Source organism: Chiloscyllium punctatum, chromosome 20 (assembly GCF_047496795.1).
Source record: "Chiloscyllium punctatum isolate Juve2018m chromosome 20, sChiPun1.3, whole genome shotgun sequence".
Classification (NCBI taxonomy): Eukaryota; Metazoa; Chordata; class Chondrichthyes; order Orectolobiformes; family Hemiscylliidae; genus Chiloscyllium; species Chiloscyllium punctatum.
The window spans coordinates 70,996,311-71,019,631 of record NC_092758.1 but is presented as its reverse complement, the minus strand read 5'-3'; the positions used below and the strand labels follow the sequence as shown (position 1 = coordinate 71,019,631).

The 23,321-nt window shown below is 42.7% G+C and overlaps 1 protein-coding gene across 1 annotated transcript in view; it reads left to right on the top strand.

The window, feature by feature from the left end:
- Window positions 1-11,025, top strand: part of LOC140492187 (soluble guanylate cyclase 88E-like) — a 275,822-nt gene extending 264,797 nt beyond the window's left edge. The window contains exons 15-18 of the mRNA XM_072591046.1: window positions 1,359-1,448; window positions 2,390-2,536; window positions 5,581-5,718; window positions 10,621-11,025. Coding sequence (XP_072447147.1) covers window positions 1,359-1,448; window positions 2,390-2,536; window positions 5,581-5,718; window positions 10,621-10,779 — 534 coding nt within the window. The 3' untranslated portion in view covers window positions 10,780-11,025. The remainder of the gene's footprint in view (window positions 1-1,358; window positions 1,449-2,389; window positions 2,537-5,580; window positions 5,719-10,620) is intronic.
- The last annotated feature ends 12,296 nt before the right edge of the window (window positions 11,026-23,321 follow it).

Genomic DNA, 23,321 nt, shown 5'->3' with positions numbered 1-23,321 from the left:
CTAAGAAAAAATAGATTAGATTCCCTACAGTATGGAAACAGGCCCTTTGGTCCAACAAGTCCACACCAACCCTCTGAAGAAAACCCACCCAGACCTGTTCCCCTACCCTATATTTGCCCCTAACAAATGCACCTAACTCTGTGGGCAATTTCGTATGGCCAATTCACCTGACCTGTACATCTTTGGAATGTGGGAGGAAACCAGAGCACCCGGTGGAAACCCACACAGACACATGGAGAATGTGCAAGCCCCACACAGACAGTCGCCCAAGGCTGGATTTGAACCCAGTTCCCTGGTACTGTGAGGCAGCAATGCTAACCACTGAGCCACCCTAAAGCTTCTATATCACCCAAGATGGCCTGATTAATAAATTTGCAGATGACATGAACATAGGTGGAGTTGTAGATAGTGAGGAAGGTTATCGAAGGATACAGCAAGATCAGTTGGAAATTTGGGCAGACTAATAGCAGATGCTGTTTCATCCAGAAAAGTGTGATGTGATGCATCTTTTGAGATCAAATGCTCGAGAAACGTACAAAGTAGGTAGCAGGAGTCTAAGGAGCATTGATATACAAAGGGACCTTGGGGTGCAAGTCCATAGCTCCCTGAAAATGGCAACAAAAATGGATAAAATGGTAAAGAATGTCTACAGCATACAGTCATTAGTCAGGGCTTTGAGTATAAAAGTTTGCAAGTCATGTTGCAGTTGTATAAGACTTTAGTTAGGTCACATTTGGAATAGTGTGCGCAGTTCTGGTCACCACACTGAAGGAAGGATATGGAGGGTTGAGAGACGGTGCAAAAAGATTTACTGCCATAGTGTTATGGGTTTAGATGGAGAGGAATTTGTTACATGTGTACAAGAAAATTTTCTGATTCAGTATGTGGATGTACGTCCTAGAGAAGGAGAAAGTGAGGACTGCAGATGCTGGAGATCAGAGCTGAAAAATGTGTTGCTGGAAAAGCGCAGCAGGTCAGGCAGCATCCAAGGAGCAGGAGAATCAACGTTTTGGGCATAAGCCCTTCTTCAGGAATCTTCCTTTAAACTTCTACCCCCCTCACCTTAAACCTATTTCTTCTATTATTTGATATTATTTAAAGGAGAGATGCTATACATTTCTCTGACTCTATGACAAAGATATTGCTGACATTGGAGTAAATTAGCTATAATGAAACTTGGATTGTTTTCACTAGAGCACCAGAGGCTGAGGGGTGAATTGATAGAAGTATATAAAATTGAGTGGCATGGATAGAGTTTTCCCATTGAAACAGCACAATATTATTGTTCCCATTCTCTGAAGTTTTAGTTGTTATTTTAATATATAAACTTCCACTGTTATTTCCAACCCTCCCTTCAGGAGATGCACATACAGTTGAGTGGAGCCACCTACGAGCACCTTATAGACAGTCCATTCATCTTTGAGCGACGGGGGACGATAACAATAAAGGTACACTTCTGGCCAACTCCAAGGTCAACAAGGGACGGAATTGTGGATAGTTTGTGTTTCTGACTAAGGTCTGTCTGGCTAACTTTGTATTTGGACAATATGATTTTGGAATGCACAGACTTCCCTAAAAGTTAGGTTTCATGAGGCAACAAGGGGGTTGTGGGGTAACTTGAATAGGTTTTAGCTGAGATTTCAATTTGACGACCAGAAATTGATAGCACTGTGAGCCATTTGACATTGTGCAGTGTATCTGAGATCAGTGGGTTTCCTTTGTTTAACTGGGGGGCACAGGAGATGGGAGCAGGAGGATGGCAATCTCCACTGGGGCTCTGGACTAATACAGGTTGGGTAGGATGGGATGGGGGCAAAGGAGGTGGGTCAGGACATGTAGGAATTGTGTTTGAACAGTCGTCTGTCTGTAGTGGAGTTGGTGGAGACGGTCAGTTTGTGCATGTGCAAAACTAAAACTCAGTCTTTGTGTGTGATGCTGTAGTACACTGTTTGCTTAATACACTGTGTGTGTGTGTGTGTGTGTGTGTGTGTGTCTGACACCATACAGACAGTCTGTCCATTACTTATTAAAGCATCTTTAATGGATTTTAATGCTCATGCTCTTGGTGAGCTGTGAGAGACCGAGTAGAATGGGATAGATCATTGGGGTGAATGAGTCAGTGGATAGAGCACTCAAATCAAGACAGAGCATTGAGATTTGGACAGGACATGTGACGGAGAACTGGTACTGAGATGTAACACTAGTCATAGGACCGAGACAGACAAAGCAATGGACAAGACGCTGGGACTGAGACAGAACAATGGGATGAGGACAGACACTGAGACTGAAGCAGAGCTCTGAAACTGGGTCTGGGACTGGGATAGTGCACTGGCACATTACTACTGTCTCTTTTGTGTTCTCTCTAACTCTATGTTCTGCTTCTTTGTAGGGGAATGTGGAGATTGAAACATACTGGCTGAAGGGGAAGAGGGATAAGGATGGGAATGCACAGGCAGCCTGTCCACAGTTTGATACTCAAGCAATCAGCACAACAACCCTAACACCAGAATCGTCATTGGGTAGAAAGAGGGACTTGGTGAGACATCCACTGTTTACAATATCAAAATGTACAAAACCCCTAATACAGGGAAGTGAAGAGAACTCTGACTCGCTGGTTACATTTTATCCAAGCCTTAAGGGGTGTTAATGCTGTGTTAATGTCACAGGATTAGTCATCCCAAGGAAAAAACAGAAATTACTGGAAAGATTCAGCTGCTCTAGAAGCATTGGTGGAGACAAAGTAGACTCAATGTTTTGGGTCCAGTGATCATGGACATCACATCAGTTTTTGTAAAACCCCATTTGCTTCAATAAAATCCTTTAGGCAAGACAATCTGTCATCCTTATCCATTTTGGCCTCCATGTGATTCCAGACTCACAGTCATTCTTAACTGCCCTCTGATATGACTGAACAAGTCACTCCATTCAAGGGTAATTAGGAATTAGATTAGATTAGATTAGATTAGATTAGATTACTTACAGTGTGGAAACAGGCCCTTCGGCCCAACAAGTCCACACCGCCCCGCCGAAGCGCAACCCACCCATACCCCTACATCTACCCCTTACCTAACACTACGGGCAATTTAGCATGGCCAATTCACCTAACCTGCACATCTTTGGACTGTGGGAGGAAACCGGAGCACCCGGAGGAAACCCACGCAGACACGGGGAGAATGTGCAAACTCCACACAGTCAGTCGCCTGAGGCAGGAATTGAACCCAGGTCTCTGGCGCTGTGAGGCAGCAGTGCTAACCACTGTGCCACCGTGCCTGCCCTCTTGTGCAGACTGTGCCAATGATGTCCACAAGCCATGATGGAAAGAACAGATAGTTGATACAGACAGGAAGTGGAGGGAATGCTTTACAAAATTTGCACAGAAAATGAATAGATGATGCTGTGCAGAGTTCACACATAGTGACTGGTAGATCCTTCGGGCCATGTTGGATCTTTCTTTGACTTTGTCATTTAGAATCATAAATAAAAGATGTAGCCTGTACCATCAGAAATACACTAATAAATACTCGTTCCACTTTCACAGACATGGCCCATATGTTATGACATGTCAAGTACTAAGCCAAGTACTGTTTAAAGATTGTGAGCTTTCCCACCTCAACTCCCCTCTCAGGTACTGCATTCCAGATACTGCATTCCAGATACGCACCACCCTCTGAGTAAAAAAATGTTTTCCTCAAATCCCCTCTAAACCTCCAGCCTTTGTTTACAGTTATTCCTCATGTTATTGATCCTTTGACTAAGGGGAACAGCTGCTTTCTATTCTCCTTGTCCAAACCCCTTATCATCTTAAAACCCTGATTTGGTCCCCCCTCAAACTTCTCTGCTTCACTGAAAACAACTCAAAGCTTACACAGGATCTCTTCTTAGCTAAAATGATCCCACCTAGTCAACATCCTGGTGAATCTCTGCAGCCTTGTTCAGGGCAACCACTTCTTCTAATGCATAGACCAAAACTGTACACATTACTCCAGTTGTAGCCTAACTAAACCTCCAGCATGTACTCCTCCCTGCTCTTATAATCTGTGCCTCAACTGATGAAAGCAAGGGCCCTGTATGCCACTTTAACTACCTTATTAACCTGTCCTGCCACCTTCAGGAATATGTGGACAAGTATCCCAAGGCCCCTCGATTCTGCTGAGCTTCCTACTATTCTGCTATTCATTGAGAACTCCCTCGTCTTCTTCGAAAGTACATCATCTCACATTCATCAGGATTAAATTCAATCTGCCACTGATCGGTCCATCTGACCAATCTGTTCCTATCCTCCTCTAATCTAACACCTTCCTCCTCACAGTCAACCACCCAGCCAATCTTTGGGTCATCCATATGTTTACTTATCATCCCTCACTACATTCCCAGCTACATCAATTATAAATATCACAAATAATAAGGGAGCCAGTACTGATTCCTGTGGCACAGCACAATACACTGGGCTCCAGTCACAGAAACAATGTTTTACCCCCAATCTCTGGCTCCTGTCACGAAACCAACTTTGTATCCATCTTGCCAAGCTACCCTGAATCCAAAAAGCTTTTGCTTTGTCAATTTCCCATTTGGGAATTTGCTGAAATCCAGATATACTACATCAACTGCCCTAACCTCCTCCTCCAAGATATTCCACAAGACTTGTTCAACATTACCTCCCTCTGACAAAGTCATCCCTGATGAAATCTTGCCTCTCTAAATGGAGATTCATTTAAACCAATCGTTTCCTCACCATTGGTGTTAGATTCACTGGTCAGTAGTTCACTGATCTATCTCCACCATCTTCTTGTAACATGGAACCACATTGGCTATTCTCTAGTCCTCTGAAACCTCCTCTGCAGCCAGAGATAATTTGAACATTTGGGTCAGAACTTCTGTAATTTCCTAAACAAGGTCAGAAATCATTGGAAAAACTCAGCAGATCTGGCAGCACCTATGAGTCGGGATTGTTCTGAAGAAGGGTCATTGGACCTGAAACATTAACTTTGCTTTACCTCCACAGATGCAGCCAAATCTGCTGAGTTTTTCCAGCAATTTCTGAGCGCCCACAGTTCATTGATATTTGTTTAGAGGTCCCCTGTGATTTCCTCTCTCGTCTCTCACAACAGCTACAACAGATACAACTTATCTGAACCTGGGGATTTATCCACTTTTAAATCCACAAACTTCTAATACTTCCTTGCTTCTATCAATCTGTTCAAGAGCTCCTTAGTCCAACTTCTCAAACTCTGTACTTAGAATCATAGAATCCCTACAGTGTGAAAGCAGACCATTTGGCCCATCAGGTCCACACTGACCCTGTGAAAAGCATCCACCCCAGACCCACCCTAACCCTGTAAACCTGCATTCTCAAGTCTAATCCACTAAACTTTATTATGTGGGAAGAAACTGGAGCACCTAGAGGGGACCAATGCAGATCCGGGGAGAATGTGCAGCTCCAACTAGATAGTCGTCCGAGGCTGGAATCGAAGCCAAGTCCCTGGTGCTTGAGACAACACTGCTGTTCCTCCTCCTTCCACATAAAGCAGATGCAGTATAAACTTCCGGCTTCAACTTTTCTTCCTCTGTCTCCATTGCTAGATAAATTCACCCAACATTCTGGATGAGGAGAAACTTGTTCACTCTGAACACTCTCAGCGAGAAGAAATGGTTACATCAACAGCATCACTGGGAATGTCAATGCAGGGAATCAGCACTGACGAGGATTCTTTCGCAAAGGTAACATTAGGCTCCAGATGATTCAAGATTAGGAAGCTATTGGAATTGTTGGAAATAGACTAAATATTCTGGAGATTGATATCAAAAGCGCCTGGATTGTAATTGACAAGGAAAGGTTTGGAAAGCAGGAGACATTTTATAATCGATAAAGGGAAGGTTTAATAGGGAATCTAAAGCCTGGAAAAATAGAGAGATTCTGTGAATCCCAAGGTAATGCTTTTAGCTCATTAGATTAGATTACTTACAGTGTGGAAACAGGCCCTTCGGCCCAACAAGTCCACACCACCCCGCCGAAGTGCAACCCACCCATACCCCTACATCTACCCCTTACCTAACACTACGGGCAATTTAGTATGGCCAATTCACCTGACCTGCACATCTTTGGAGTGTGGGAGGAAACCGGAGCACCCGGAGTAAACCCACGCAGACACGGGGAGAAAGTGCAAACTCCACACAGAGAGTCGCCTATGGATGTCCAAAAAAAATTCAGAAGCAAAATGATGATTAAAAATTAAACCACCAAGAAACATAAAACAAAACAACAAAATAATTGAGTGACAGAAAAACAAAACACAGAATATATTAATAGCGTTACTGTGAGTTACCTCCAGGTGCTCCAGTTTCCTCCCACAATCCAAAGACGTACAGATTAGGTGAATTGGCCATGCTAAATTGCCCATAGTATTCAGGGATATGTAGGTTAGGTGCATTAGTCAGGGGTAAATGTCGAGCAATAGGGTAGGAGTAATGGGATGGATGGGTTACTCTTTGGGGGGGTCAGTGTGCACTTGTTGGGCTGAAGGGCCTGTTTCCATACTGTAGGGACTCTACGAGATGAACAGCGAATGTATAGCAAAATGTAAAAATACTAAACAAATTTATTTTTTTTGCATTTACTAGAAACGTGATATTGGAAGCTGTTTAGAAATTATAAAACCATGCTTCAAAATAGAGGAATTAGAGAGGAGTGCCTAAAGACTTTCAAGGAAAAGTAAGGTTACATCAGTCAGGAATGATGAACCAGATTTGGTCTCCTAGTTGTAGGAAAGAGAAAGTTGAGGGATCCTATTCCAGAGCATAAAGTGTGTGCATTGATCAAGAAAAGCCAAACTAGAGGAACATCACCGAGGTATATTTTTGGAATACGCCGATTTTCACAGGTTGCAGCTTGGCAGGAAAGTGGAACTGAGGCCACAATCTACAATCCAATGAGCCATGATACGATGAAGGTGGATCAGCTAAAGGGGACACTTTGATGCCAATGAATTGCTCCCCACATAATAGCACAGCGGGAAGGAGATTGACAACACAGAAGATGAGAGTAATTGAGTTCAGGGAATGGTTCCTTAATCATGCAACAGCAAACTTTGAGACTGGTATATCACAATTACCACATATAACAGTACCTGTATTCATATGACATAAACAGGGTTTAAAGAAAGCCCCAAGTCTGGAGACAGAACTTGCCCTTGCCTTCTCCTTGACCTTGTCCTCAAACCCAAACTATTAGGTGTTTGCATAAAAAGTTTGGAGCGAATAAGGGTGAGAGGCAATTTGATACAGGTGTATAAGATGATGAGAGGCATAGATGGAGTGGATAGCCAGTGACTTTTTCCCAGGGCAGAAATGGCTTTCACAAGGGAGCATAATATTAAGGTGATTGGAGGAAGGTTTAGGGGAGATGTAGGTTCTTTACACAGAGAGTGGTGGGTGTGTGGAATGTACTGCCAGCAGTGGTAGTAGAGTCAGATACTTTAGGAAGATTTAAGTGACTCTTGAATAGGCATATGCATGATAGTAAAGGGAAGGGTATGTAGGTTAGTTTGGTCTTTGAGTAGGATGAAAACGTGACACAACATCGAGGACTGAAGGGCCTGTACTGTGCAGTTTTGTTCTATATTCTAAAGACCACATGACACAAGACAGACCCCTCCCATTAGAATCTATTAATGCTGAATAATATAGACACAGATTTTGGGAACTTTGCAAAACATGTAAGGGAGAAAGGAATTGAGGCCTTTACTGTTGATTAGATGAGGAAGGGTGAGGGGGTCAAATGGGGTACCAGAATAAGCTGAATGCTCCAAATGGCTTGCTGCTGTGCCATGTAGCACCTTTCAGAATTGGAAGATTAAGTAACTGTGTCAGGAATCCATGATGTCCTTGCACTTGTTACTAATAAGATATTACTTTTAACACATTCAGCTCCCCCAATAGATCGATGTTGTGTCCCTTCTCCAAACAGTGCTCCCTCCAACACTCACCATCCAAATGTCTCAATTTGCTGTTAGAATGAATGAGGTGGAGGTGATTGGTTAGACACAGATAAAAATAGAAAATAGGAGCAGGAGTAGGTCATTTAGCTGTTGAGTCTGTTCTGCTGTTCAATATGATCATTGCTGATCATCCAACTCAGTATCCTGTTCCTGCTTCCTTCCCAATGCTTTACCCCTAGGAACTGTATCAAACACCTTCTTGAAAACATTCAACCCTTTCTATGGCAGAGAATTCCACAGGCTCACACCTTCTGGATGAAGACATTTCTCCCCAGCTCAGTCCTAAGTAGCATATCCAGTATCCTTAGACTTGATCCCTGGGTCTGGACTCCATGGTCATTATGAACATTGTTCCTGTGTTTACACTGGCTGGTGCTGACTGAAGATCCTCATAGATCACCCTTGCCCCAGCAACGAGGATGCCAGCTTGCAGACATAATTTAAGTGAGAGAACTTAACATAGTTAATATCCATTGTGAATAGCTGGGGTTCAAGCACTGATCCCTCCGTAGCTCACTGGTCACTATCTGCCAACTAGAAGAAGACCTCCTTATTCCTGCTGTTTCCTGTCTGCCAACCATGTCAGTATAGTATACTGAATCCCATGCATAATAATTTTACATGCTAATCTCTCTGAAACATTATTAAAAGTCTCCTGGAAATCCAAGTAAAGCACTTCCAGTGACCTCCCCCTTTTAAAACCTCTATTAGTTAGATAGATAGAACATTACAGCACAGTATAGGCCCTTCAGCCCCTGATGTTGCACCAACCTTTGGAACCAATCTGAACCAAACCAAACTACAACATTCCATTTTCATTCACATTTATTCAATGACCATTCCTTCTCATTGAAGGAATACTCCAGAGACCAATCAACTTGCTGTAACTTTCAAACACCATTATTTGATTCTCACTAAATAACAACTTGCACAGTCCCAGCAGGACTGAGGAGTGAAACATGTGGTAAATATCCCTCTTCTTAATCTACTGGCGATACAAAGGGCAATGGCTGTACTCCTAATAATGACACCGCCAAGATCAGAAACACAAAAGAAATTTGAAAATGATCCCAGGATATTTTGTGATACAAATGGATCTGCTACGTGCTGATAAAACTCACCTAGTGTCCAGCAAATTCTTATTGGCACTTTTAGAAACCAACTGCTGTCTCCTCTATCTGCTATAATAAAACAAAGAATGCTGTACATCTGAAACAAACAAGTTGTTGGAGAAACTAAGCAGATCTGGCAGCATCTGTAGAGAGAAAACAGAGTTAACATTGAGTCCAGTGACCTTCTTCAGAACACAAGGTCACTGGACTCGAAACATTAACTCTGAAATTCAGCTGATGAAGAGAAAACAGTCAACATTTTGAGTCCGCTGATCCAGTGTACTGAAATGTTAACTCTGTTTTCCGACCACAGACACTGCTAGCAATTTCTGCTTTCATTCATTTTATTTACCTGTAACTTCTCAATTTATTCTGCCTTCTATGTTGCTTTTATTCAATATTATGGAAATTCACATTCAGGATATTAATTAATTGAGATCTCAGTTTACAGAAGTGGTTTTATAACAGATGATTTAACATTCAACTATTGAAATTGAGACTTGCAAAAAACATATTTAAGCTGTGCATCACAAGTCCTGCAAACTGAAAATTGCTGTTAAAAAATGGCAGCATTTAAAAATGCATACAGTGCATTGCAACAGTTTGTTCTGAGATGAAGTTGACAACACCTTACCCACGATAGCATCATTTAGGATGTATCTAGACAGATAAATGAATAGGCAGGGAGCAAAGGGATACAGATCTTTAGAAAATAGACGGCAGATTTAGATAGAGGATCTGGATCAGTGCAGGCTTGGAGGGTTGAAGGGCCTGTTCCTGTGCTGTCATTTTCTTTGTTTGATCTGGGAATTCATTCTATAATATTCAGCTGGCTGACCTCATTATAATTGCTACATCCCTCCCACTGAGTCTGCAGATCACAGACTTGTACCTTTTGTTGGGAGCATCCTAACAGCATTGGTAAGAATGTGGGGTGGGCAGAGTCAGGGACTGGCAGTGGGCAGGGGTGAGGGGTGGGCAGAGTCAGAGATGGATGGTGAGCAGGCATGTGAGACGGATGGTGAGCAGGCATGTGAGATGGGCAGGGTCAGGGACGGGCAGGGATGTGGGGTGGGCAGGATCAGGGACAGGCAGTGGGCAGGGATGTGGATGGGCGGAAACCATTATGGGCAATGGGGAGAATGAATGATGGCCAGTGCTCCCTGGTAATATTAATTCTGCTTGATCTGTGATTCAGTTGAAAAAACACTCATTATCAGAGCCAGATGGATTGGATCACTGAGCTACAGGAGACTGGAGAAGGAAGTGAAATGATTGGAATAGCAAAGAAGGAATGAATGGAAATTGAAAGGGCTTTCTCAAACCAGGAACCATAGAGAACCAAGCTTATCTTGTTAACTGTTATTGGCTTTGTTATTGATTAGTTCAGTATTTGTCATTGTGCTTCTGTGTTGAGGATCTGGATCAGGGTTAGGGTTGACCACATCTGCCTGTTAGGTACAATGTGAATCCTTGATGCTGGTTGTGTAATAAAGATGTTTTGTGTTTTGCAGAACCATTATAAAGAGTCTTTTGTGGAAAATGATCCAGGGCTTGTGACTCATCAACAGGAAGATACTCACTTTGATACGAAACTGGAGCTACATGTGGCTCCCTTACCCACCTCCCAGAATGGTGTGATACCCAAGACACCAATCTGTCAACTCCTCTGAACCCTCACAATGTTTCAAGATGGAGTCTTCTTTCTTCCACCATCATTGATTGGACAACATATTTTAGACAAAATGCTGTTTGATGTGTAATATATTTGAGGACGAATTAAGCAAATACTCTTTGTGACATGCTGAAGATCTCTGGTGTGCCCAAATCTCCATGCTCTTCTATTTCACAACTAGAATCACCACTAAAAGATGTGTTATTTATTGTGTTAATAGAAAAGTGGTCAACAATGAGACTGAGCGTCAGTCTTCATCTCCTTCTTTGATTCCTTCCTTGCTAAATCTTAAAAGTAGAGCGCTTGCCTGACAGCTACTAACTTCATGATTTAAAAACAAGACGCACTGCAAACATTCAGAAGACCAGACAGCATCTGTGGAGAAAGAAATGGAGTTAATGTTTCACTATTAGATGGGACTGAAAATTGGAAATCATTTACTGAACAATCTGGACTATGCCCAGATTTATTTTGGAAACCAATGACCAAGATCATTGGCTGGTCTCGCAAGATTATGCATTTGTGTGTGTTTGTTATGACAAGGGATAAACCCCTCTGCCAATTTAAACTAGCTACACCCCATGCTGTAATCTGTTAAAAGTCGAGAGGCAAAGAACTATCCCAAAAGTCACTTGTTAAAGTAAAAAAAAACTTTATTCTTTAAGTCTACACAGAATATTAACTAACAACTATTTACAACTCCTTTCTCTTAAACCTATCTTTTATGTTAAATTCTACAATACTAGTCTGATAAAATGTCCTGATTACGATTTACGAAAAAAAAAATCACGTTTCAAAACCAGTCAGCTTTGCCGAATCACCTTTTGTAGATTCTCTCCATGTCGGTTTCTATGTTCTGCTGTGCAAACTTCTTCCACAGACAGGTACCTCTCAGAGACCTCTTAAACTAGTAGCCTATATCTGTTGGTCTTTTGGCAGATCTCTCTCAACTGTTCAAAAACATCTGGCTTTATACCCCAAAAACATCAGATTATTTCATTGGTTTCAGCTCAATGACCTGTTGGAGTTGTAATAGATTTTAAGCAGCTGAGGGGGTGGTGGCTGGGGCAGGAAAAAAGATGGGAAGAACAGAGCTGGGGAAGATTAAATGATAACACAGTTGGTGGAAATAGACAAATGGAGTGGGCATGGGACTGGTAAAGAAACATCAGATGAGTCCATAAGAGATGCGAAGAGCTGGTCAATGAACTTTCTGAAACAGAAAATGTTGATCTTCATGCAACAATGTATCAGAGTGAGAATAGAGATGTCAGAATGAGAATAAGATGATGAATGAAAATGAAAGACCACTGGTAGCTCAGTGTTGTGTTTGCAGACTGATTGTGAGTTTTCTACTATGAGGGTACCCAGATTGCATTGGTCTTCTGTTATATATGAGACTGCACGATGAGCAGCCTGTACAGAATCCTGAAATGTACCCGGCTGATGGGAGAGGAACACAGAATGGTTTCTCTTCTACCTCTCTGTGTGGTCATTTCAGAGTTACAGGTACAAACCCATCAGCTCCATGAAAACCAGCAACCCCCAAGCTTTCCTTTTCACTACTTCTTTTCTATACGGATAATTGGTGATTCTCCTTCACAACACTATCTGTCCCTTAGCTTTGACAACACTGGGTAACTGAAGGTACTGGTATACATGAACCAATTCCTTTTGCTCCCCATCAGAGTCATCAAATTTTTGCAGCATGGAAAGAGGCCCCTCAGCTGAGCCTGACTCTGAGCTGAATCTGAGCCAGTTATCAAACATCCATCTATTCTGATCCCATTTTCCAATATTTGGCCTGAAGCCTTTCATATGCTGGTATTTTGAGTCCTCACCTACATGCTACTTAAATGTCTTAAGACTTCCTGTAGGTTCAGATAACGACACCCCTCTCAATGAAAATATTTTACCTCAAGTCCTCTCTAAGCCTTGCTTAAATCTGTGCCCTGGTCAGTAATATCTCCATTTATGGAAAGGTTTCTCCCAATCTATCCTGTCTATGCCCCTCTGTGATTTTAAACATGCCAATCAGATTTAACCCCTCCCCCCATCTTCTCTGCTCTAAGAAAAACAACTCCGGTCTATCTAGTCTCTGTTCATAACTGAAACTCTCTAGCACTGATGGAGTGCCACAACATCCTGGTAAATCTCCTCTGCACACTCTTCCGCACAATGACATCCTTCCTATAGTATGGTGACCAGAAATGTACACCATACTCCAGCTCTGGCTTAATGAACATTATACATAGTTCCATCATAACCTCCTTTAACCCCCTCAACCATCTTACCCACTTCAGGGACCTGTAGACATGCATACCAAGTTTCCTCCAATCCTTTGTACTTCCTATAGTCCTACCATTCATCATGTACCCCTTTGCTTTGCTAGTCTCCCTAAAATACATCACCTTGTGATTCTCAGGATTAAATTCTATTTGCCACTGCTCTGCCAATCTAACCAGCCTGTCTACATTGCCCTGCAGCCGAATGCTTTCCTCCTCACCATTTACCATACCACCAATTTCTGTGTCACCTGCAAACTTACTGATCGCACCTCTTACGTTCATACCTAGATCATTAATGCACACAACAAAAAGCAAGGTACTCATCACCGAGCCCTGTGGTACACCATTGAACACAGGTGTCCAGTCGTCAAACTGCACTTTGACCATCACACTCTGTTCCTACCTCTATGCCAATTTTGGTTCCAATTTAACGATTTGCCCTGGTTCCCATGTGCTCTGACTTTCTCGACCAGTCTCCCATGCGACACTTTGTCATCTGCTTCACTACCGTCATCCACACATCTAGTCACCTCCTTGAAAAATTCTGTCAAACCTGTCAGACATGATCTTTCCCTGACAAAGCTGTCATTGGTTAATCCTTTCCCCTCCAAGTGGGAGATCAATTCTGTCCTTCAGACTTTTTCAACAGTTTTCCTAATATACATGTCAGACTTACTGGCCTGCTGTTCCCTGGTTTATCCCTACCCACTCATCATGAATAATGTTACGACATCAGCTTTCCTCCAGTCCCCTGGAACCCATCCTGTGGCCAGAGAGGATTTGTAAATTAATATCCGTGTCTCTGCAATCTTCTCCATTGCCTTCCACTGCAGCCTGGGCCTTTTCTGGACCTGGGAATTGATCTACTTTCAAATCTGCTAAAACCATTAATACCTCCTCCACCCAGATTGCTACATTGGTCCCACAATGGCTTTACTCGATCTCCGATTATTCTCTTGCCCCACATATACCTAAAAAACATCTTTGGAGCTTTCTTACTCTTACTTGCTTATTTTTTTTTCATGTCACTCTTTGGTCTTTTAATTATTTTTGTATGTCGCCCCTTGCACTTTCTGGTCTCCTCTAGAGTTACGCTGGTTTGAGCCTTGGATTTCTATCATATTTCCACCCACCCGCCCCACCATTCAATCCTGTACATTCTTTAACATCATGGTTCTCTGGACCTCTTGGTTCTGCCCCTCACCTTCATGTGAATATGTTGGCCCTACTCTCACTAGTCAAAGAGTTAGAAAGGTTTACAGCACAGGAAATGGCCATTCAGCCCATTGCATTTGTGTCTGTCAAAAACAATTCTAATCTATTTTCCAGCACTTAGCCCATAACCTTGTGTGTCTTGGCATTGCAAGTGCACATTCAAGCACCTTGTGTATTGCTTTGAGAGTTTCTGCCTCTATCACCATTACAGGCAGTATGTTCCAGATTCCCACCATCCTCTGGGTGAAGTACTTTCTCCTCACATCTCCTCAAAACCTTTCTGCCCTTTACCTTAATGCTATGCCTCCTGGTCAAGGGAGAAAGTTCCTTCATATCCACCCTATCTATGCTCCTCATAATTTATATATCTCAATCATGTCCTCTCTCAGTCTCCTCTGCTGTAAGGAAAACAACTCCAGTCTATCCATTTTGTCTTCATAACTGAAACTCTCCAGCCCAGGCAACATCTTGGTAAATCTTGTCTGCATCCTCTGCAGTGCTATCACATAATGTGGATTCCAGAACTGCACACAGTACTCTAGCTGTGGACTAACCAATATTTTATACAGTTCCAGCCTACACTCCCTGCTCTTAAACTCAATGCCTCAACTAATAAAGGCAAGTAACGCTTATGTCTTCTTAACCATTTTATCCACCTGTCTTGGTAACTTAAGGAACCAGCATACTTTTCCTGGAGTGTTTCACTGTGATACTAACTCCAGAACACTTTTCCTGGAGTGCTTCACCACGATGCTGTCTGCAGCATACTCTTCCTGAACAGTTTTTCCATGATGATGATGGCAGGACATTCTTCCTGAACTGCTTTATCCTGATACAAACTGCTTCACTGCAATGCTGACTGCAAGACACTTTTCCCAGACTCCTTCCAGTGCATTTCTGGAAGTGAAAATACACTGGACTTTAGGGCTGTCGAATCTCTTGGTTCTCAATCTCGAGCTTGACTTAGGGGCTGGATTTCTGTTTGGCTGCTGCTTTCACTCACCACAGCTTCATTTGCTTCATACAGTCTCTGCCAGTACTGCTTAGTCTGCATTTCCCTTGAAGGTTTCTACAAGCCAGGGCTTATCTCAGCACTGGACAGGGACCATCCCTCATCACTGTTATGTTGTCCAACAATACACACATTGAACTAAGCCATCCGGAATGTCAGAAATTGTTGCATCCACCAGGAAAGAGGTTTGGGGTGGCCAATGATAGTTGCGCAAGACAGAAAAGAACTGATGAGGTACATCAAAGTAGCAAGAGGAACTACCAAGTTGGTTCAACACAACACTGTATCTGCTGCTCCTGAGTACACTGGCCCACAGTTCCTCTGCAATATTTGGTTGCAAATTGACTTTTAAGAGAAAAAGCTCATGGAACACATATTTGCAACCAATTACATATTAAATGCAGAATACAGTCATAGAGATGTACAGCATGGAAACAGACCCTTCGGTCCAACCCGTCCATGTCGACCAGATATCCCAACCCAATCTAGTCCCACCTGCCAGCACCCGGCCCATATCCCTCCAAACCCTTCCTATTCATATTCCCATCCAAATTACTCTTAAATGTTGCAATTGTACCAGCCTCTACCACATCCTCTGGCAGCTCATTCCATACATGTACCACCCTCTGCATGAAAACGTTGCCCCTTAGGTCTCTTTTATATCTTTCCCCTCTCACCCTAAACCTATGCCCTCTAGTTCTAGACTCCCCTACCCCAGGGAAAAGACTTTGTCTATTTATCCTATCCATGCCCCTCATAATTTTGTAAACCTCTATAAGGTCACCCCTTAGCCTCCGATGCTCCAGGGAAAACAGCCCCAGCCTGTTCAGCCTCTCCCTGTAGCTCAGATCCTCTAACCTTGGCAACATCCTTGTAAATCTTTTCTGAACCCTTTCAAGTTTCACAACATCTTTCCAATAGGAAGGAGACCAGAATTACAAGCAATATTCCAACAGTGGCCTAACCAATGTCCTGTATAGCCACAACATGACCTCCCAACTCCTGTACTCAATACTCTCTGAGCAATAAAGGAAAACATACCAAACACCTTCTTCACTATCCTATCTACCTGCGGCTCCACTTTCAAGAAGCTATGAACCTGCACTCCAAGGTCTCTTTGTTCAGCAACACTCCCTAGGACCTTACCATTAAGTGTATAAGTTCTGCTAAGATTTGCTTTCCCAAAATGCAGCACCTCGCATTTATCTGAATTAAATGCCATCTGCCACTTCTCAGCCCATTGGCCCATCTGGTCCAGATCCTGTTGTAATCTGAGGTAACCCTCTTCGCTGTCCACTACACCTCCAATTTTGGTGTCATCTGCAAACTTACTAACTGTACCTCTTATGCGCGCATCCAAATCATTTATGTAAATGACAAAAAGTAGAGGACCCTGCACTGATCCTTGTGGCACTCCACTGGTCACAGGCCTCCAGTCTGAAAAACAACCCTCCTCCACCACCTTTGAGCAATGCTGAACAAATTGACACAATAAGAAATTTAAAAATAAGTGTTGGATGATTTCTTGGGGGGTTTCACAATATATTGAAGTACAAATAAATTTCCATGATACAGGGAAGTAAATGGAGGTGGTAAAGGTTCAGGTAATACATAGGAAGGTGTCATGGGAGGGGGATGAGTTAAGAGGATAATTGAGGAATGGATCAGAGTGTCTCAGTGGAATACTGCTGCTGAGGAGTGGGGAGTGGGGGAGGGGAGGGGACTATGTACCTCTTGATGGAATCCTACTCAAGGTAGTGTCAGTGGTGGAGAATGATCCTTTAAATGTGGAGAATGATCCTTTAAATGGGGAGACTGGTGGTTAAAAAGAGAGGACAAGGGGTTTTTCTGGATAGTAAGGCAGTGGGAGAGGACAGACCTGCAGGAGATGGGTCAGACACATCCTGTCAACCACAAAAGAGGCGAGGGGGATCTTTAATAAGAAAAAAGATCATATTGGAGGCAGCAGCGTGGCAAGTGGCATCATCAGAACAGATGTGACTTGGCCGGAGAATTTGGGAGAATGGGTAGGAGTTCTTATAAGGAGCAAGGTGTAATCTAGGTAACTGTGGGAGTCCGTGAGGTTGTAATGAATATTAGTTACTAGTCTAATCCACAGGATTGAAGACTGAGAGGGAAGGTAAGGTGAAGGTGAGAGGTGAATTGGAAACAGAAGTCAATGAAAATCCAGATTAGGCAAGAGCATTCTGTTCTGATTGATGTGTGTTTTACTTTCAGATTTCCACCATGCGCAGTCCTTTGTCTTTTTGTCAATCCCGGAATCACATCATCTTTTCCCCTACTGCTTTCATTTCGGCCTCTCCCAGTCTCAGTTGTAGATTCCTTTTTGAAGAATAGACATTGACATTTTGAGCAATGTTTGGTATTTTGGAGCAGCCTGTAGCTCAATCTTTCAAATTAGTTATTCACAGAACTTCATCCTTTCCCTATAAGGACCAGACATCTGATTAAAAAAAAACTTTTTTAACACATGACCATAAACTTCCTAATATGCACTGACGTGATTGAAATAGTTTACTCACAAATACTTCTGAACAGTCAGAAATACCTCTTGTCACTTACAGTCATCCTGAGACGAGTAGACACCATTTCTAATGTGTGGCTGTTATTTACAGAGGTACAGTGTGGTTCTGATGTGGCCCATTATGTGCCCATTAGTGAAATCCTATTTCTCCAGCCTCACTGGAAAAGAAACTCTGTCCTCAGCTATTCTGGAATCCACTCCGTAACTCACTCCAATCTTTCACTAAGGTTGTTGTAATCCTAGTCAAGCAGTGTCTGTTCCTGACCGAACAGTATTCTAATTTAACAACCTCTATAATTCTAGATTATGCCAGACAATGTAACTTATTTAAACATTTATATTGTGTAAATTTCAATTAATGATTACAGGTTTACAAAGTTGAAATTAAAGTGCTGCCTGTGGAATCCCACACTGAGCACTGTAAACTAAGCTGCTTCTGTTCCATCTCTTGCTATCATCAGCACCCAATTTTTGCTTGTGTCGCTCTTTCAAACTGGTTAACAGCATTTTTTGATGACTGTATATCCTGTCAGGCCTAACATGGTGTAAACGTGCAGTGCAGACGAGCAGTAATTGAATGTTAAACGCTTGTTGTCTCAGTTCTTATAGATGATGCATGCTTCTAGTGAGTTTTTAACATAGCCATTTTAATGGCCATTCTTATTTCTCCAGGGAAGATCGTAGTGAGCTGCTTTCTTGAATCACTGTCTGTTTGCTGTAGGTACACCCACAATGTTAATAGGAAGGGAGTTTGAAGATTTTGAGCAAGCAACATTAAGGTGATATATTTCCAAGTCAGAATGTTTAGTGGCCTGGAGAGAAAATTACTTTTCCTTCATTTTTAGCTCTGTTCCAAAACAAGTCATTTTTGGTCTCTCCCCCGACTAATTTTGATGCGGCAATGTCAATTTAACTAAGTTTCTCATTTTCCTGGAACAGCTTCTGTAGGACATCGAACTTAGCTGTAAATTCATCATTGATTCAACTGAATCACTCATAAGCCTAATGTCACAAGAGGGATTCAATGTTAGACCACAAACCCAAACTTGATTTTCAAAACTCTAGAGTCTTGGTTTCTTATTTAGTTCAGAATGTCTCACAAAACAGACTTTAAAACCACAGTCAATACTGATAACAGTCTGTAAGCCACAAATCTCACCATATTGATGGGGCTCTGGGAAGTCAAGGAGGTGAGTTATTTGCCACAGAATTTCTAGCTTCTGACCTGCTCTTTTCGTCACTGTATTCATATGGCAAATCCCATCAGTTTCTGGTCAATGATAAGCCCCAGGATGTTGATTGTAGGGGATTCAGTGACGGTAGTGCTACTGGATGTCAATAGGGGATGTTTCGATTTTCTCTTGTTGCTGGTAGTTATAGCCTGACACTTGTATGGTGTGAATGCTACTTACCACTTGTCAGCCCAAGCCTGAATATTGTCCAGGTCTTGCTGCATTTGAACACAGATCGTATAATTACCTAAGGAGTTGTGAATGGTGCTGAACACTATGAAGAAAAACAGCAGAGTCGGTCAGATAGTGGGGATCAAATGCAATTAGCTGCTAATCACAAGGAGCAATACACATTGCATCAAATACAATCTGTGAAATGACAATAAATGTCTACTCTGGCAGAGGTAGAGGTTGAGAAACACTTAAAAGCCATGTTTAAGGTATGGTAATACTGGTGAAAGAGACTAAGAGGATAATTAGCAACCTCAGATTCACTCACTCCAAGGTCCACTCACAGAGAGAAATGGGGAATCTGAGAACCAGTCACCTGGAAAGCCTGTGTAAGTAATTAGGAATGTTTGTCACTGGAAATCTCAATTACTGACAATATCAGTCACCTGGGACAGCAGGTTCCATGCTTGGAGGTGACAGGTTTCCAAAGACGACTGAAAGGGAATTTCAGTCTCTGGGAATGTTAGTCACTGGAGGAGATAATTACAAGGACTGTCAGTCACAGGGAGTGTCAGTCAGTCACAACTTTTGTCAACTAGCCACTGATTGGCGAGCCAGCTAGAGACCATAATCATCTCTATTTGAGAAGGCCTCAGCATTTTGTGCCACCTGAGCAATTAACATGCCAGTGGCAGGCTCTCCCCACCATAAAACATAGAGAACAGTCCTCTGGAATGGGCTCTGCAGCCCACAGCATTGTGCCGAACATAATACCAAATCAAACTAATCCCTTCCACTTGCCCTTAGTCCATATCCCTCCATTCCTTGCATATTCATGTGCTAATGTAAAAGCCCCTTAAATGCCTGTATCTGCCTCCACCATCATCCCTGACAGCATGTTTCACACTCCAACCACACACTGTAAAAAAAGCATGCCCCTCACATCTCCTTTGAACTTTCCCCTCTCACTTTAAATGCATGGCCCCGGTAATAAACATTTCGACTCTGAGGGGAAAAAAAAATTTGACTGCCAACCCTACCTATGCATTTCATACTTTTCCACCAAGTCTCCTCTCAGCTTCTGCTGTTCCAGAGAAACTAACTCAAGTTTTTCTACCCTCTCATTATAGCTCATACCCTCTAATCTAGGCAGCTTCCTTGTAAATCTCTCCAAAGCTTCCACTTTCTTCCTATAAAGTGGTGACCAGAATTGAATGCAATACTCGAAGCATAGCCTAACCAAAGTCTTATAAAGCTTCAACATGACATCCTGACTATTGTACCTAATGCCCTGATCAACAAATGCAAGCAAGCCATATGTTTTCTTTAACACCCTATCTACTTGTGGTGGCCACTATCAAGGAGCAATGGACTTGAATCCCAAGATCCCTCTGCATCTCAATGCTGGCATTCACTGTATACTTTTCCTTAACATTTGATTTCCCAGAGTGCAGCACATCATACTTGCCCAGCTTAAACTCCATCTGCCATTTCTCTGCCCATATCTGCAACTGATCTATTTCCCACTGTATACTCTGACAACCTTCTACACTGTCCACAACTCCACAGATCTGTGTTGTCTGCAAACTTACTAACCCACCTAACTATGCATAGAGCCAAATCATTTATATATATCACAAGCAGCAGAGATCCCACATGGATCCTTATGGAACACCACTAGTCACGGACCTTCAGCCAGGAAAACACCCTCCCACCACTACCCTCTACATTCTATGGATAAGCTAGTTCTGAATCTATGTGGTCAAGTCACCGTGGATCCCATGCATCTTAATCTTCTGGATGAGCCTATCATGAGGGATGTTGTCGAAAGCCTTACTAAAATCCATGTAGACAACATCCACTCCTCTTCCCTCATTGTATTTTTCAAGGAGGTAACGAAGGTGATCAATCAAGTTAGTAAGACATGACTAGCCCTGCACAAAATCATGCTATCATTAATTAGACCATGGCTCTTCAACCTCTGATGAGATATTCATCAGTTCATAGTTTCCTGGATTATCCTTATTTCCCTTCTTGAACAGAGGAATAAGATTAGCTACTCCTCTGGGACCTCTCCAGTGGCTAACCACGATCTTGGTTAAGGCCCCAGCAATCTCCTAGCTTGCCTCTCTCAATAACCTGTGGTAGATACCATCAGGCCCTGGGGACTTACCCACATTGATGCTCTTCAGGAGACCCAACATTTCTTTCCTGATCTCAAAATGCCTTATCATATTAGTATACTCCACACTAATCTCACCATCCTCCGTATCTTTCTCCTGGGTGAATACTGACGCCAAGTACTCATTTAGGATCTCACCCACATCCTCAGCCACCAAGCACGAGTTCACCCCTATATCTTTGCTTGGTCCCACCTTCCCCCTTATCCTCTTGTTTTTGATGTGTATACTTGGGATTCTTTTTAACCCGAGTTGCCATGGTCATTTTATGGCTCCTCCTTGCTCTCCCTGCTTGAATTGTTTGTTCTTGCTCTCCCTGCTTGAATTCTTTGTTGTTTTATATTCCTCATGGGCCTGTCCGTTTCCTAAACTTTCCATATTCTTCTTTTTTCCTTCTGACCCTTGTTATCTAAAGGTCCCTTACCTTGCCATCCTTTTCCTTCCTCCTGACTGGAACATTACTGTTCCTTAACAATAGTTCTTCTACGATCCACTATTCAGTCATGGTGACTGAGCCAACTCCTCCTAGAATGCTCCTCAGTGACACCTTTCTGCCACCCTCTGTTGGATCGATCATGGAGTCATAGAGAAGTACAGTCTGGAAACAGACCCTTCAGTCCAACTAATCCATGCTGACCAGATATCCTATTTGCCAGTACATGGCCCATATCCCTCTAAACCCTTCCTATTCATTTTCCCATCCAGATGCCTTTTAAATTTGTAATCATACCAGCCTCCACCACTTCCTCGGATAGCTTATTCCATACAGGTACCCACCCTCTGTGAAAAAGTTGCCCCATAGGTCCCTTTTACCTCTTTCCCCTCTCAGCCTAAACCTATGCCCTCTAGTTCTGGACTCTTTCTCCACCACCCCCCCAAATAGGGAAAACACCTCATCTATTTATCTTATCCATGACCCTCATGATTTTATAAACCTCTCATAAGGTCACCCCTCAGCCTCTGACCCTCCGGGGAAATCAGCTCCAGCCTATTCAGCCTCTTCCCCTAGCTCACATCCTCCAACCCTGGCAACATCCTTGTAAATCATATCTGAACCCTTTCAAGTTTCACAACATCCTTCCGATAGGAATGTTGAGGATCCCAGTGGCGGCAGCTCTCTGTACAAATGAGTAGTGGAAGATGGTGGTCACTGCTATTGCCATTCAAAACCACAGATCAAGGAGGGAGCCAGGCATTGGTGAGCAGTGATAGGAAGGGTGTTCTCGGATGATGATTGAAGGGGAGAGTGGGGATAGGTAGTTGGTAGCAAGGACAGGGTGTGGTTCTCAATGGAGTCTTTGTTCCTGATGCCAGATGCCTGGAGCTGGCTCTGAGTGTGTCCTTGAAATGCCCTGTTGCTAGATGGAAATCGCTTTTCAGGTCTTAAATTGTCCTACTCCTCCTTTTTCTACCCTTTTACTATTTATATTTATATACTGTCTTTGGGATTCCCTTTTATATTTGTTATTAGTCACTGCCCATGCTCTATCTATCTCTTATATTTACTTTTCCTTCTCTCTCCTGGACCTTCAATATTGAGCCTGTTACCAACTGTATTCTTTACCTGACCATGATACTGTGGAGAACCAGCTTCAACAAAACTGTTGCTATGAGAGGGAAGGCAAGGCCTCAGTTTAACATCTTGTTGAAAGGTGATAGTCCTGACGACATATTTAGCACTGCACTGAGGCACTAGTCTGAAACAATGAATCGAGTCTCTGAAGTGACATATAAATTGACAACTTTCCCACTCAGATACAGTGTTACCAATAGAGCCTCAATTGACACAGAAAAAAGTTCCAGGGACGTTGACAGCTCCTTCACTTCTTTGAAAATAACAGCTGTAAACCGCAGCCGTGAGCTACTGATATTACCTTAAAAATTACACAACACCAGG